The sequence below is a fragment of the Stomoxys calcitrans genome, chromosome 5 (assembly GCF_963082655.1).
Source record: "Stomoxys calcitrans chromosome 5, idStoCalc2.1, whole genome shotgun sequence".
NCBI lineage: Eukaryota > Metazoa > Arthropoda > Insecta > Diptera > Muscidae > Stomoxys > Stomoxys calcitrans.
This window is the reverse complement of record NC_081556.1, coordinates 9,393,985-9,411,820: the sequence shown is the minus strand read 5'-3', so window position 1 is coordinate 9,411,820 and position 17,836 is coordinate 9,393,985. Positions and strand designations below refer to the sequence as shown.

The window sequence follows — 17,836 nt, the reverse complement described above, 5'->3', positions numbered from 1 at the left end:
CTTATCCTATTGCAACTCGACAGGTAGAAGTAGGGGGCTTAGGTTTGATGGCGATACACTGGAAGTTTACGGCGGTGTTTCAGGAGAGTTGTGCGAAATAGTGTAGAGCTGCCGATTTTTAAATGCGCTCTTCTCTTGTCGCTGGAAGTTTGCGGTAGCGTTTCAACGTCTAGTATTGATTTAGACTTTGCCGTGCCTTCCGCATTTATACATGTATGTTGGGTGTGCATTAATACAATAATCACTCTAAGACTGAGGGAGTCGGGTACCTGGCTCAAACGTGGGAAAGGGCTTACCAACAATCCAGCTAAAACTAGCAACATGCAGCTCCTGCTATGGCTTGTAAGTATGAATAATTTCAGTCTTCGTTCTTTGTTGTTGTAGCAGTGTGTTATACACTGAGGCAATAGCCTTGCCGATGTAGGACTTCATCGAGTCAGACCGGTATGTACCACCGGCTGCCGTGGGTTTGTCGTGCTTTGCAATTCCTCGAAGATTTTGTTAATTCATCTTTTTCTATTGAATTTGATTCAAATTTAAATTGACACAAAAAATCACTTGCTTCTACTTTCTGCGAGCTTTGTGTTTTGGATTACAGCTGTTTTAACTGTATTGTATTGGCGCGAAAAGGGATTGGTATGTTCTTCTTCTTTCTCATCGAAAAATACATTGCAATTTGCAAGGGGTGTTTACACGAGGAAAAATTCGTGTGTATAACGGGAGTAAGCTATATACCACTATATAAAGGCACAAGGCACACATGAATAATGGATATAGGTAGGTATATGTGTATATTAGGGCGGGTTGAATTTATTATTCGTATATTCAAAACGTAAACTACATAAAATTTAAAAAAAAAAATTCTCCGCAGAAACCACATAGCTATCTAAAATAAAATTATAATCCGCGCCTCTCGACTTGAAAATGTATGTGCCCGCTTTTGAAAAAAAAAAAAAATTGATTTTAGATCAGCCATGTGCAGCCCTTTACGGTAGTGTTGATGGTTAGTCACACGTTGTTTATGCCTAGTCACGCGTTGATGAGCGTCGCGTTGAAAAAAGTAACTCTGCAAACAAATGTTTAAAAAACAACACGCAAAAGTTAAACAATTTTATACATAGACGACTAAAAATACTACTTAAAGCGTGGCAACACCAAATGACGCTTGGTTTCAAGCTTCAAAATTGAACAATTTTTTTTTAACTTTTCCCCTTTGCTTTTGTGGAATTCGTGTGCAGAGTTGCCTTTTTGAAACGACGCTCACAACCAAAGCTCAACGTTGTTTTGGCCTTTATTCTCTTTGTTTCAGTTGTTGTTGAGACAGCAACGAATGAATATGCGATGGGGTATACGCATCGTTTTTCTGTTTATATTTTAAAAACAATAATTTTTATTGATTACACGCTGAAAGGTTTAAAAAAGTATTTAAGTTTTCTTATTTTATGTTTACTTTTGAAAAACACCAACCATTCAGTCCAAAAAATGATTTTTTGCATATTGAGAGAATTAAAAATACTTAAAGAGAGTATTTCACACATACAGTCATATTATCATTTTGAGCATAGCTGTTTTAGATCCATGGTTACTTCGGAAAATTTTCTAAGAATTTTATGTAGATTATGTTTTTGCTATATGATTTTTAATTTTTTTTCATCCATACAAATCAACCTGCCCTAATGTATATACATTCTTTACTTTGTTGTTGTTTCGTTTTCTATAACGGACATAACGTTATTTGGCCTTTTGTATTTACATTCAAATAAGAAGCTTTTGTACAAGAAATTGACAGCCGTCGTTGTTCAATAAGTCAAACTATGTTTGTGCCACCACGCAGTGTTGTTTCTCAGTCAGTGATCGTCGTACATATAAAAGTTCAGTTTCCTTTTTCCCTTACGTGCGTTCGGTCGCTTTGGTGATAAAAATGTTGGTTTTTGCAAAAAAAAGAATAATTAACACAAATTTAATAGCCGCGAAGCGCGTTGGAGTTCATAGTTAACTAAAGTTTTCCTAACAAAAGTGAAAAATTTGTTTTATATGTGGCCTTGTTGCTAAAATTTGTTAAGTGTTTCTTGTTTGTAATTGTGGTAGTGGTAGTGCATTTTCGTAGCAAAAGAGCATTTGGTTTTTTATGCATTTTGGCGAAGTTGCTAATAAAGAAAAAGAGCAAATAGTAATCAAAATACTAAATGCAAATATTAGTAATGAATTAAGTGAGTGGTATACAGTGTTTTTTTGTTTGTAGAATTGTACTTTCGTAAGCAAATTTTATCCGTTCGTAGGTATATACATACATAGGATCTATCGTCGTGCATAAACTTGCTGTGCACATCATATATGCATGTGTTTGAGTGGTGTTGGTAAAGCAACTGTGAACTTACCATGAATTGCAGTTTTTTACACATCCGACCCGGGTTGGATGATGCTAAAATTAAACAGAGTCATAGTTCCGCGTCCTTTCAGTGTTACGTATTGTTAAATGTTTTTTTGTTATCGCGAGATGGATATAAAATGTTGGCACAGTGTTTAATAAAGAAACATGACAATATAAAAAGTGATAATTATTCGATTGCGGTGAAAAAATATGAAGAAATGAATCTCTGGGAAATGGCAGCACCAACTTTGGAAGGAATATGATAAAATGTAAGTTAATATATTTATATTTGATGTATGTGATTTAACTATAACTAAAAGCCGAAAAACCCTAATCGGCCCTATATTTAGCTATAACTTTTGCATATTAGTAAGCTAACTGAGCTGCACCTGTTGTCGTTGTCGCCACGTTCAATGTAAACATACACATATTGTCCTCAAATCCTCCTCAAATCTAGTTCTAGAAACCTGACCGCTTTATTTGGAGCGGACCATAGTGGTTTCTTCGGGCATTGGAAATAGATGATTGGTGTCAAGTGGTCCTGTTTATGCATGAAGGGTACATATTGGGGGACATTATGGTCTCACCTTGAGCGACATGGTTTTTTTTTTCAATAAAAGAAGAAGCATAAACACAGCAAATTGTTGTTGGTTTTTTCTAAAGCATTCGTTATGGGTGTGAATGCAAAGCTACAGGTGGTAGTATAAGTGGTGAGAGTAAGAGAAAAAAAAAAATGATGCGAGAGAAAGAGTATCGCTATTATGGTGAGGGTGTTGTGGGGGTGTGATGTGTGTGGCCCTACTTGGCATGTAGGTTTGCCAATTTCTAAAGCCTCGGCTTTGGCGTGCGATGCATTTGGTATTTTGTTTGTATATGTTTGCGTGTGCACAAGCCAAACAATTTTATAACTACAGGTCTTATGTAGTAGGCGGGTTTTATAAAAGCGAGTTTGTGGTACATATTACGGTCAAACCGCTGAATGAATTTTAATGAAGTTTTTTTAATGAATCGAAAGATATCTTCCAGAGATGTGAATATTTATATTATTAAACGGCCAAGGGTTTAGTTAAGGCAATTTTGTGGTATATATTACGTCCAAACGGCTGAATGGATTTTAAAGAAATTGCCATCAATCAAAAAAAAAAAAAATTTTAGTTGGTTTTTCGGGCATTTTAATTGGTGTCAAGGGGTCCATTAATGCATGCAGGACAGCTATTGAGCAGCATGAGTTTAGTTTGCACACCAAACGGCGATTACGTTTTTCTGATAATAGATTTTAAACCAAAAAAACTTATTGTTTCATTCAGTAAGAAACTCCCCCATTACTTATGGTAGATTTACAAAAAAGTAATCGCGAAAAACATGGGATTTCAATGCTGAGAAGCGGAGAAGGGATCTTTCCCAAAATTTTCGAAAATTCTGGAAAGGATGCGGCTTTTGTGCGTTCCATGCCTTTAATCGGAAAACATGTGGCAGCTGCATACAACGATGGTTAAATATGGTCTATACTCAAATGTTGTAGGGGGACATGCTGTAACAGCGCAAATGGGAAGTAAAACGCCTTTCTGGACTCAAACACTTAAATCGGTAGGTCGCTTTGTCCAAACTCGGCACGGTTGTTCATTGAAATCGGGGCAAAAATACGACTTTATGAACTCAAGATTTCTTATCGGGGGATCGGTATAAAGGGTGTTACATCAAAATTTCAACAAACAGATCGCTGGAAATATCACGATCCTATATATATAACAACGATGTAGTACTTTGTAGTGTTGAAAATATATAATTTAATGTGTTCCCATGGAATATCTCGGTGGTGGGTATAAAAACTTATACCACATTTTTGGCTTGCCTAACATTTGGTAGGATTTTTCTTAAATTTTGGTAGGAAATAATTTCTTAAGTGGCAACATTTTTTATTACATTGACAATTAAATGAAGCGGAATTTGTATTGGCGCTGCGGCATGCCGTTACTATTTTGCTTACAGAACTCAGTACCATTTCTACGGAATGTGTTTGCAGTTTCTTCGCTACTGTTTGTATACCTTTCACCACTACTGTGGTAACTTAGTGCTTAACACCCAGAAGAAAGAGAGATAGGCGCATTGATAAATACACCCACTGATTGATCCAGAATCACTTTCTGATTCGATTTATCTATGTCCGTCCGTCTGTCCATGTTAATTAGTGCTTAAACTACAGGTCGCAATGTTCATCCAATCGTCTTAAAATTTGGTACAGGTATGTTTTTCGGCCTAGCGACAAAGCTTGTTGAAATTGGAAAAAATCGGTTCAGATTTGGATATAGCTCCCATATATATGTTCGTCCTATTTTCAGTAATAATGCAATAAAATTGTCATTTGTTAACCCATTCTCTTGAAATTTGGTAGGAATGGTTTCCTCTTGACTCTCAACATTACTGATGAACTTCATAGAAATCGGTTCAGATTTAGATATAGCTCTCATATATATATATATATATATCGCCCGATTTTCACTCTTAGAGCCACTGCAAGCGCATTTATTGACCAATTTTGCCAAAATTATGCACAATGCCTTCCTCGACAACTTTTTCAATATCTATAAAGTTTGGTCGAAATTGGTTCAGATTTAGATACAGCTCCCATTTATATGTTCGTTCGATTGGCAGAAAGGATTTTCTTATGACTTTAATGGTGAATTTCATAGAAATCGGTCGAGATAAGATATAGCTGTCATATAAGTATATCGCCCGATTGCCACTGCAAGCGGCTCTAGAAGTGACCAATCATGCCAAAATTTTGTACAACGCTTTCCCCAACGATTATCACAATATCTAAGAAGTTTGCTAGAAATTGGTTAAGATTCAGATATAGCCCCCATGTATATGTTCGTCCGATTTTGAGAAAAATTGCAATAAAGTGCTCATTTGTTAACCGATTCTCTCGAAATCGGGCAGGAAGGATGACTTTAAACATTACTGTTGAATTTCATAGAAATCGGTTCAGATTTAGATATAGCTGCCATATATGTATGTCACCCGATTTTCACTTCTAGAGCCATTGCAAGCGTATTTATTGACCAATCTTGCCAAAATTTTGTACAACGCATCCCTCGACGATTACCACAATATCTAAGACGTTTGCTAGAAATCGGTTCAGATTCAGATATAGCTCCTATGTATATGTTCGCCCGATTTTGAGAAATATTGCAATAAAGTGCTCATTTGTTGACAGAGCAACTGCAAACGCATTTATTAAAAAATTTTGCCAAAATTGTGCACAATCGTGCGCCTACCACAATATCTAAGAAGTTTGGTCGAAATCGGTTTAGATTTAGATGTAGCTCTCATATATATGTTCGTCAAATTTTGGGTAATTTGCAACAATGTTGTCATTTTTTTAGCCGTATTTATTACAGTTTGAACATATTCGCTCGAAATTTGATACGGTTTGTTTAATAACCCGGCTGAAAACATCCGCCGAGGTCCAACAAAATTAGTTCAAAATTAGATATAGCTCCCAATTTCTACTTATAGGGCATTATAAAGTCGGCGCCGCCCGACTTTTGTCTTTCCTTACTGGTTTATAATGCATTTTCACAGTTGTTCGTGCGAAAAGTCGAAGTCAGCACTAGGCTTAACCCAATGTACATTTTGGTATTCTGTACAGGCATTGTGAGGAAAATGAGCGTGTTGCACTTATCAAGAGCTTACTTTCAAAAATTGGTTCCAAAAATTGTGTTACTATCCTAAATATTTAAAGAAATTTGATTTTAACGGAAATTGTTATAGAAATTTGCTGGCAATTTTGTCAACACTTTCTTAAGCTTTATTCTTTGCAATTACAAATTACAAAGTGTATATATTAACAATATAACTTTTCTTAATATATCTTTTTTTAAGAGAGAGAGAGAGAGTGAATCTTCTCATTCTCTACTTGAACACGTAACCAACCCACTTAACAATCGGTCATGGTGCAACGACGTTTCTTGACCGTACGCTTAGGGCATGGCTGACCACCATTTCTAGGCTCTGAAATTACATAACGATAACGTTCTGAATAACCTAGACCACAACGTACACTGCACTCGGACCAATTTGACCAGTCGGACATAATGCATCCCTCTGGCACAGAATCATCGTTGGCCATGCTGTAAGGGCGATATGAAGGCACATTTATTATGGGTGCTGGCCTAGACGTGGTTATTTGGCTGGCCTGGGGCGAGACCATGAGACTGCAGGTGTTCATGCAATCATTTTCGGTTAAGAAATTATTGCGATTGCCTCGGCAGCCGCCATAGGTGAATGATTCGCAATGTCCAGTATCCTTGTTGTAGCCATAGCGCATGTAATTGCCGCGGCAAGGACCTCCATCCAAACGGCTGGCGCAGATTTCTGCAAAGGAAATGGTGTGTTGTCGAAACTATATGTAGTAAAAATTTTCTTATTTCTGACTTACCCTTGGCCATTTCATAGTTAATATTGCAATCTTGGGACACCGAGCATTCTTTTTGTTGATTCAATTCCATGCGCCTGGTACATTCTTCCTTAACCGTTCCCTCCTCCAATAGTAAGACGCGGGTTCGTATTGTTACTCCTTTGCCGCAGGTGGCAGAGCAGGGACTCCAATCGCTCCATTGAGTGGTGGGACACATGGGATCGGGTAATTCGACTTGTTCGAAAGTACAATCGGGTCTCATACATTTCTGTTTTTCAACAATGGTGATGTGGGGACAACGTTTGCGGCCCAAGTGATTAATAAAAGTGCGAGTACGCATGGTAATGCCAATGCCACAGGAGGCAGAACACTCTGACCAGGGACTCCAAGGAGTTGTTTGGCAAATACCTGCACCATCGCCATTTTCGTTGACCAAAGAAGCTGAATTGGCCAAATTTTCACCCTCATCATCTTCATCTTGTTCAGAACTTTACAAAAAATAAAAAATGTTATTTCATAAAAATTAAAATTAAAGAATTCCTTAGGGGTTACCTGCATTCCGGAATGGGAGACACACACATCTCTTTGGATATTAACTGTTTGGAGCATTTGTACATTTCGGCTTTCTCGGGATTCACATATTGACGAGTTCTCATGCGAATTCCTTTGCCACAGGTCACAGAGCAGGGTGCCCAGGGGGAATATTCGGTGACGGCACATTCAACTGTTGGGAATGGTGTTTAGATAGAACAAATATCGTAGCAAAAATCCTGTATTTACCTCGTGTATCTTGGTCTTCGGAGTCATCAGAAACCTCTAACTGCAAGGCTTGCAAAAACTCATCATCACAGCTACGGGAAATAATTTTCTCACGCCTTATATACAATTTTGCCAGAGGTGTAATTTCCTTAGTTTGAGGATTATAAAATGGTGCTCGAGGATCTTCTGGGTACATGGCCGTTATGCGATGCATGCGTTCTCTGGGTTGAGTTTCCAAATTGGGTGACATATAAGTGATACCGCTGTCGGTGCCAGCATCCCATGGATACAAATCGAAATCCATAGACTCCTTCCAGGAGCAATCGGATGTACATAAATCCACGCCACTGATGCCCACAACCCAATCGGGCGAAGGGCCAAACATTGAGACCATCGACACTTTGTTATGCCTACGGTCTACACGGAAAGTCGATGAAGTATTTGTATTAACATTGGGATACCAAAGACCTGCTGCCTTGATGAGAGTACGTAATTTGGGACCCTTTGCTCTCAGTTCAGTTTCCAAAGCAGTGGGTGAGCCAAATTCAGCCAAAGACTTGAAACCATCGGTAGATATGTGATTTTCACCCCAAAAGGAGAAGTTAGTCTCGTGAGAGGCACCAATAATATCGGAGAAATGTGTAAGCCAAACAGCAAAGGGGTAATCTTTGGGATGGGTTTCGTTGGACCAAATGCCTTCGAAAATGAACTAAAAAAAAACATCTTTTTGTGCTGATGGACAGTTTGAAATACCATTTTTTTTACTTACGCTATACTTGGCCTCATCGCAAGCACAACATTCCTTTTGCACAGTGGTATGATCGGGTTTCTTCTCACATATAATTTGCGTTAGTTGACCATCATCGGAATACCATGCTCTGGGGCCTTCATAGACCATAGCTGACAGCGCTACACATCCCGAACCAGCTTCTGGAGCTACCCACATTACTTGAATTTCAGTCTTTGGCAAATCATCAGCTTCTGCTACGGTGTTGACACAACGATCACTGAATTTGGTCAAGGAGTCACTAAACAATTGGAAACGACCAACACGTTGAGGATTTGCTGGTATGGGACGTCTTCCTCCGATATGTGCCTCGGCAGTGATAGAGAAATGGGTAAAATGTTGAACTTTTGTATGAGTACGTGATCCCAGCAGAAGAACTGAAAAGAAATGGGTTTTCAGGTGCAGTAGATCAGGTTTGTTTAGGCTAAACAAGAGTTTCTAGGGTTTGGTTTAACCTGCCATATGCCTCTGTGGCAATGTATCTAAGCTAGTGATAGGCTCAAAGTGAGCTCTACAGTTTCAAATAAAGAAACCTCGATAAGTCTATGTTAGGTATTGCACTCTCTTCACTTAATCCTCTTTTATTCAAATTCCCTAAGTTGGTTTAAGTTCGGTATGTTGTCCATAGAACTGCAAGTGGTGGTATTTTTCTGATTGGTGGTATACCCATAAAAATTGCGGTGTTAGTATGAGTCGCCACCGCAACAGATGCGGTATTATGCTCAGCACACTGATATGAGTGGCGATCATTTGAATACTCGCATATTAATTTTCATGCTTCGTGTACCACCGCCTTTAACATACATAGTCTTTGTCCATGGCGGTGTTATGAGAGAATGTAGGACGAGAATGGCAACACCACATCAACACAACATAAATGCGGTGTTGCTTTTATAACGATGATAAGGCCTATTTATTATGACAAAAAGATATTTTGATGTTGCTTATATTTAATTTCGTTCCTGGATAATAATTTTCATAATTTTTTTAAATTGTTTGTTTTTGACAAACACTAATCATGCCACATAAGCATAAGTACACAGAAAAAAATAAAAATCGGTTTCAATCACAAAATGAATTGATCGAACTAATTTTTTAACTGAAACTGCTTAAATCACAAAATTAATTAATCCAATTAATTTTTTAATTGAAACGGCTTCAATCATGAAAATGATAATATCGAATACCACTTTTTTTCAATAAAAAAATTATATTCAATTAAAAAATGATGATATTTTAGAAATTTTGAATTAAGTTTTTAATTGATCCAAATAAAAAAATTATTGAAATTTTCAATTAATTTTTTAATTGATCCAAAGACAAATAGATTGAAATTTCTTGAAGATTCCAATTAATTTCTATATTTGGTACCCTATAGATTTGTCGTTGTCATAGCAGCCCTTGGCCGAAGAAGGACTCCATCGGGTTAATCTGGCACGTAGAACCGGCTGTCATGGCACTGCTATAGATTTGTCGAAATGTGGGACGTATGGGTCTTTGAAATCTCCTTCCCTTTATATTGTAAGGGTCAAAAAAGCCTTTGATTGAATTTACTTAAACACCATATTTGAACATTTTTTAAGATTTAATTAAAAAAATAATTGAATCAATTATTTTTTAATCGAAAATTTGTCAATGGGTCGGATATCAAGAATAGTCTTCAGTGCCCTAGTTGGCGTGGTCCTTATCAATCCGCCTATGCCAAGACAAAAAGTTCTCTTAACCTGTTGTATGGTCCTTTTGTTGCACTTTTTCGTCATAGCAGTCCATCAAACTACTGAGGCGTATGTAAGTTTTGGTTTAATCACGCTCCTTTAGAGCCAGTCGACTATCCTCGGATTCAGGCCCAATTTCGAGTAGACGGGCCAACATAGTGCCCAACATCTGTGAGCCTTCTCAGTACGCTCCTGAATGTGACACTTCCAATTCAGTTTCCTGTCCAAGATCACACCTAAGTATTTGATCTAGCCATATATCGAAATTGTCTTATTGAGGAAACGTGATGCATTCAATGGGCCCACCGTCGTCTTCTTTTTGAAGAAACTCTTAAAAATTTTATTTCTGAAGAAAATTTCATAATTTTTTATATTTGTCAAAATTTTATATCTATAGAAATTTTGTCAAATTTTATTTCTATGGAACATTTTTTTAAAACTGTATTTCCATAATAATTGTATTCCAACAAACCGAGTACAAATTTTACTTTCATAAAAAGTGTTCAAAATTTTATTTTTAGAAAATTTAAGTCAAAATTTTATTCCTGGAAAATTTTTGTCAAAATTTTATTTCTTAAGAAAATTTTGTCTAGAAATTTTGACAAAATTTTCTTCAAAAATGAAAACTTTTACAAAAGGAAACTACTCTTAAGAGCATAGTTTCATCCTAGAAGATATAAACTTTTTGACCAATTAAATCCTACTACAAAGCAAAACTCATGTTTTGTCTTACTTAGAAAAAAAGTGTTTTTTGTTTTTATACCCACCACCAAAGGATGGGGGCATATTCATTTTGTCATTCCGTTTCATCCATTCATTTCCGGCCCTATAAAGTATATATATTCTTGATCAGCGTAAAAATCTAAGACGATCTAGCCATGTCCGTCCGTCTGTTGAAATCACACTAGTCATCACTAGTTTAGTCCTTAAAAATAAAGATATTGAGCTGAAACTTTACACAGATTCTTTTATTGTTCATAAGCAGGTTAAGTTCGAAGATGGGCTGTATGGGACTATATCTTGGTATAGCCCCCATATAGACCGATCCGCCGATTTAGGGTTTTAGGCCCATAAAACCCACATTTATTATCAGATTTTGCTGAAATTTGGGACAGTGAGTCGACATCGACATCCTTCTCCAATTTGGTTCAGATCGCTCCAGGTTTGGATATAGCTGCCATATAGACCGATCTCTCGATTTAAGGTCTTGGGCCTATAAAAGGCGCATTTATTGTCCGATTTCGCCGAAGTTTGGGACAGTGAGTTGCGTAAGGCCCTTCAACATTCTTCTTTAATTTGGCTCAGATCGGTCCAGATTTGAATATAGCTGCCATATAGACCGATCTCTCGATATAAGGTTTTGGGCCCATAAAAGGCGTATTTATTGTCCCATTTTACCGAAATTTGGAACAGTGAGTTACGTTAAGTTCTTCGACAACATTCTGCAATTTGGTCCAGATCGGTACAGATATGGATATAGCTGCCATATAGACCGATCTCTCGATATAAGGTTTTGGGCCCATAAAAGGCGTATTTATTGTCCCATTTTACCGAAATTTGGAACAGTGAGTTACGTTAAGTTCTTCGACAACATTCTGCAATTTGGTCAAGATCGGTCCAGATATGGATATAGCTGCCATATAGACCGATCGCTCGATATAAGGTTTTGGCCCATTTATTGTCCGATTGTCCGATTTCGCCGACATTTGGGACGGTGAGTTGTGTTAGACCCTTCTTAAATTTGGCCCAGATCGGTTCAGATTTTGATATAGCTGCCATATAAACTGATCTCTCGATTTCAAGTCTTGGCCCCATAAAAGGCACATTTATGATCCGATTTCGATGAAATTTGACACAGTGACTTATGTTAGGCTTTTCGACATCCGTGTCGTATATGGTTCAGATCAGTCTATATTTGGATATGGTTACCAAAAAGACCAATATTTGGTTCTACAAAATTGAACAATGACTTGTACTTAATAGACCACTCAATATCCGTGTCGAATTTGGTCAAATCGGATTATATTTCGATAAAGCTGCTATGGGGGCATGAATTATGCATTTTGCACCGGATTAGGAGGAAAGGTGGTTTACACATATACCGAACTTAATGCCTTTTTACTTGTTCTATTTGTAATAGATATAAATGGTCACCAGCCAGATGATATTTGATTGTATTTCTATAAAAAATGTGAAAACTTTATTTCTATAGAAAATTTTGTAAAAATTGTATCTCCATAGAAATTTTTTTAAAAATTTTATTTCTATAGGAAATTACATATGTCAAATTTCTATTTCTATAGAAAATTATGTCAAAATTTTATTTGACATTACTTGTTTGTTTCTCTTTCGAGGCGAGCTCAATCATCGGAGATTTTGTTTTGCAAATGGAAAATGGAAAGCCAGAGATATCAACACACACTAACCACTATGGGACGCGTTTTGTCCTTGGGTAGAAGGCTTTTTCAACCTTATTAGGTGTGATGGCTTGAAGGACCGTACGTTGGTTTGTTGTACTTATACCGAATTTATTGCGAAAACCCATCCATGATAGAAACACTACATTAACCACGCTCGTCAACCCTGTCGATTAGCTGTATTTTTCCCAATGCATGTGTTTTTGTGTAATGACAGACATTCTTTCTGTGACAAATTACACTTCTTCCGTACTACACATGATTTTGTGCATCTGTTGGAAGTTGTATTCATGGATTCGAACGCTAAGACAACGGCGATGGCTCTCGCTGTTGCTCCGTGTGCCCAGGTTCAAATCCTGGCCGGGCTCTTCCAAATTTCTAATTTTTCAAGTTTTTTTGCCTGTTAGGGCGAAGATCATTAGATTTTTCAATTTTTGTCTCGAAAGAGAAACAAACTTTCAAAACGAGCTCAATGATCGGAGATGCAAATGGAAAAGGAAAGCCAAAGATAGCAACACACACCAACTACTATGGGAAGCGTTTCGTCTTTGGTTAGAAGACTTTTCAACCATATTAGGTGCGATGGCTTCAAGGGCCGTGCGTTGGTATGTTGTATTTGAATCGTATTAACAGCGAATACGCATCTATGATACCATTACCATATTAACCACGCTCGACAACCCCGTCGATTAGATGTATTTTTCCCAATGCATGTGTTTTCGTGTAATGACAGATTTTTTGTCTGCGACAATTACACTACATCCATGGTGCACATGATTCTGTGCATCTGTTGGAAGTTCTATTGATGGCTTCGAACGCTAGACAACGGCAAGGGCTCCGCTGTTGCTCTGTGTGTCCATTATTTATTTCTAAAGAAAATTTTGTCAAAAATTTATTCTATAGAAAAATTTCGTTAAAAAAGTATTCTATAGAAAATTTTGTTTGAAATTTTATTCTATAGATGTTTTTTGGTAAAGTTTTATTTTTTCGAAAAATTTTGTAAAAAATGTATTTCTGTTAAAAATTTTATTTCTTTAGAAAGCCTTTCTAACCTATTAGAATGTCCCAACGATAACGCTGGTAAAGGGCTTGGCGTTAAGTTTTTATTTCTATAGACAATTTTTGTCAACATTTTATTTCTATAGAAAATTTTCGCCAAAACATTTATTTCTATAGAAAATTTTTTAAATTTTTTTCTATCGATAGTAACTTTTTAACGTTTTAAAATGACCCAACGATAACCGGGGTTACGGCTATAATTGGTTAAAGGAGTTTTCTATTCCACTTTACTGTTGTTTTTTTTGTTTTTGCTTAATTTTCATTCAACTGACAATAAACTTGAGACATTTTAGTGACAAGGTTTAATTAAAGACTGGCCATTTTATGAATTATTGTTTTTTTTTTCTCCAACACTTGACACCATCCATAATTGCCTACTACTCCCACATAGCAATGGTAGTGTAGGTCTGGATTAGGTTATTGTCTATGCAGATGCATATTTATGTACAATACTTACTGTTGTAGGCTTTTCCAGGCACATAGCCATTGGGGCCATCAGCCACAATTAGTTTGTATCCATTATCACCTCGTGTCCGTCTGCCATGTGGTAGATGTGTTGGAGCTCTAGTGCATCCGCGAACAAGTGTCAGCCCGATGATTAGCCACAAGCAGCAGAGTGTAGCTGAACGAGGCAGCATTTTAATTAAAATTTCAGTTTCAAACTATGTCTGCTTTCTGGTGATGATTTTGCTTTAATATTTTTTTTTAATCTAAAAAAAAAGTTTTTTTTTAATGTTAATTCTTCTTTGTTGATTTTTATTGGTTTTCAAAAAATGATAGTGGCGGCACACATAAAATATTTTTTTTTTTATTTTTTCTTATAAGCATATGTTGGTATGCGTTGTCTCAGATGCTACTTATCAGTTGAAGCTATTATCACCAAGGAATTGATGCTACCGCTTTGGCTTATAATGAGCACGGAGGCATCCGATCTTTGGAAAGAAAAGCCATCAACCTTTTACGAGGTTTTCAATTATAATAATTGTTTTTTTTATTTTACTTTTTGCCGTCTTTGGGTTTTTTGTTTTGTTTTGCTCCTTGAATAAAATCCGAACCGCTAAACCATAGAAGTTGTTCGAGTAACGCACACGAGATGACTGATTCGAAATTCTAGTTTTTATTTTTCAGCTTCATCAGTGAAATGTTGTGAAAGACAATGTTCTGAGATGGAACGTAAGCAACAGATCTGTATCTCGGGAAATAAAAACGAACGGCAGAGAAACAACGGAAGGAAGAGATTTCAAACTAATCTTTCAATGAAATGGAAGAAAAATTTAATATTTATAAACACTAGGAAAATATAAAAAAAGGAGGGAATGACATAGGATAGGATAGAGAGATATCGTCAAAAATTGCTTTTGTTTGAGCTAAAAGGACATAACTGGGTATTGCAAGTAACTTTCATTATTTAAGAATTAAATTTTTGAAAAAATTTTCTATAGAATAAAATTTGAAAAAATTTTCTGTGACTCAAAATCTTAAGAAATTTTTTTGCCTTAAATTTTGAGAACATTTTCTAATGAAATAAAATTTTGACAAAATTTTCCACAGAAATAAAATTTGGGGCAAATTTTTTAAAAAATAAAATTTTGAGAAAATTTTCTATAAAAATAAAATTTTAACAAAATTTTCCAAAGAAATAAAATTAAAAAAAATCTCTATACAAACAACATTTTGAAAAAAAATTTTCTAGAGAAACAAAATAAAAGAAAATTTTGAAAAAATTTTCTTTAAAAATAAATTTTTAAAAAATTTTCTATAGAAACAAAATTTTGAAAAAATATTTCTATAGAAATAAAATTTTGACAAAATTTTCTATAGAAACAAAATAAAAGATAAGAATAAGATAAGAATAAAAAATTCCATAGAAATAAAACATTGAGAAAATTTTCGAAAGAAATAAAATTTTCTAAATTTGAGAAAATTTTCTTTAGAAATAAAATTTTGACAAAATTTTCTGAAAATAATTGGCAAAATGTCCTAAGAAATGAAAGTGTGAGAAATAAAATTATGGCAAAGGTTTCTAAAGAAATAAATTTGTGATCAAATTTATATAAAAACAAGTACAAGCGTTCTAAATTCGGTCTGGGCGAATCTTATATACCCTCCACCATGAATCACATTTGTCAAGTTCTTTGGCCGATACCTCTTTATAGACAAGTGAAGGATAGAATTGCTATGCTATGCGAAGGATTAGAATTGCTATGCTTTTTGGCTGTTGGAGACCAAAGTGGAATTCATTGTGCAATATTTTAGCAAAATCAGATAAGAATGGGCTCTATAGTGGCTCAGGAAATAAAATTGAGGAGCTATATCAGGTTATGGACCAATTCAGACCATATTTAACACCGATGTTTAAAGTCATGCAAAAAGTCGTTGTGCAAAATTTCAGCCAAATCGGATAAGAATTGCTCCCTTTAGTGGCTCAAGAAACATAATCGGGAGATTGGTTTATATAGGAGCTATAAGAACAGAATACTTCATGCAAAATTTTAGCCAATTTGGATAATAATTGCGTCCTTTAGGGGCTCAAAAAGTCAAGATCTGAAACCGGTTTATATGGCAGCTATATCGGGTTATGAACCGATTTGAAGCATACATGACAAAGTTTGTTGGAAGTCAAAATAAAACACTAGATGCTTATAATAATTGCGCCCTCTAGGGGCTCAAGAAGTCAAGATCCGAGATCGGTTTATATGGGAACTATATTAGGTTATGAACCGATTTTTACAATACTAAGCAGAGTTGTTGAAAGTCTATATATAACAATTGATGCAAAATCGGATAAGAATGGCGCCCTCTAGAGGATAAAAAAGTCCAGATTGGATGTCGGTTTATATGTCAGCTATACCAAAACATGGACCGATTTGGCCCATTTATCCCAACTGACCTACACTAAAAAAAGTTTTTTTCTTTGAAAGTTAGCGTGCTTTCGATCGGACAGACAGACAGACGGACGGACATGGGTAGATCGACTAAGAATGTCAAGACGATAAAGAATATATATACTTTGTTGGGTCTCAGATTAATATTTCGATGTGTTACAAACGGAATGACGAATTAGTATACCCCCATCCTATGGTGGAGGGTATAATAAAATGTTGACAGAATTTTCTATAAAAATTTTTTTGACAAAATTTTCTTTAGAAATAAAATTTTTTATACGAATGAGCCGGGTTGGTAGCGTGATCGGATTATCAGGACGAGGGTCGTGAATAAGATATTCACCAGAGAGTTGTGTGGAATCTGCCTATACACAAAGACAGCACTGTCAGAATCAACCGTTGGGCGATCGCCGTGCAAAGAACAAAAGAGTTTTGCAAAAGATGTCTTTGTTTGTTGCTATTAGCATCGTTGGATAAGTTGGATTTGAATAATAGAAGTAAAATTTAATTTGTTTTCTATTACGCTTATGAAACAAGTCGACTTAAAGATCCCTGTTCAAATTCAGATGTGTGCTTTACAACTTACTCTTATTGGAATGGTTGTATGATCCACTTGACATCTCCTGCTGATGATTTTTCTTGGTCGAAAATGAAATCGCGATACGGGAGGCCAGTCAAGTGCTTCTAGCAACAACACACTCTTTGCCGACTTTTAAATGTTTTTTTCTATACTATTCTTTGAATGGAAAGCATTGAACAATGGTCTAAAGCCGGACAATATACTGCAGTGGAATCTCAAAAAAAAAAATTACAAAATTTCCTATTTAAACAAAAAAAATTTGACACCATTTTTCTTGTAGAAATAAATTTTTGACAAAAATTTTTATTGAAAAAAAATTTTTGTCAAAATTTTTAAAATGATGACCCTCTTTTCAACCTAACCTAACCTATACGAATAAAAATGTTTAGAAATTTTTCTATTGAATAAAAATGCAAAATCTAAGCCACTCTCAAAGAGAGGAGAGAGTAAAATCACGTCAAGATAGTAATAATTCCATAAATTTGCAACACCATTTTAAACAATGATAAGCCAGATTACATTGTATTCAAATCGACAATGTGACTACACATTATCTTTACGTTATTGTTGGCCTTTGTATAACTTTTCAATTAAAATGTTTCCATTTGGCAAATGCAAGCTGTAGTTATTCGCACTGTATTTGACCGCCTTTGTGCCATATTCTAATTTTTTAATTGAATTGTCTTCAATTGCTTTGTTTGTTTTGTTGTCTGCAATTGAACATATAATCACAAAATTCAATTTGCCTTCGATCTTTTGCTGTTTTTCGCTGGCTTGGCTGTAACCTCAAAGATCAATTGAATATAGAAAATATTTCACTGATAAGGCAAGTAACCTTCCATA

General features: G+C 35.7%; 1 protein-coding gene across 1 annotated transcript; it reads right to left on the bottom strand.

The window, feature by feature from the left end:
* Nucleotides 1-6,136: 6,136 nt before the first annotated feature.
* LOC106090922 (spondin-1) lies at nucleotides 6,137-14,633 on the bottom strand. Its single transcript, XM_013257285.2, has 7 exons — nucleotides 14,529-14,633; nucleotides 13,986-14,238; nucleotides 8,320-8,714; nucleotides 7,572-8,259; nucleotides 7,344-7,515; nucleotides 6,813-7,279; nucleotides 6,137-6,748 (listed from the first exon to the last, which is right to left on the bottom strand). Exons 2-7 carry the CDS (start codon nucleotides 14,164-14,166, stop codon nucleotides 6,312-6,314), a joined length of 2,340 nt encoding a protein of 779 aa, XP_013112739.2. The 5' UTR covers nucleotides 14,167-14,238; nucleotides 14,529-14,633; the 3' UTR covers nucleotides 6,137-6,311.
* Nucleotides 14,634-17,836: the final 3,203 nt, after the last annotated feature.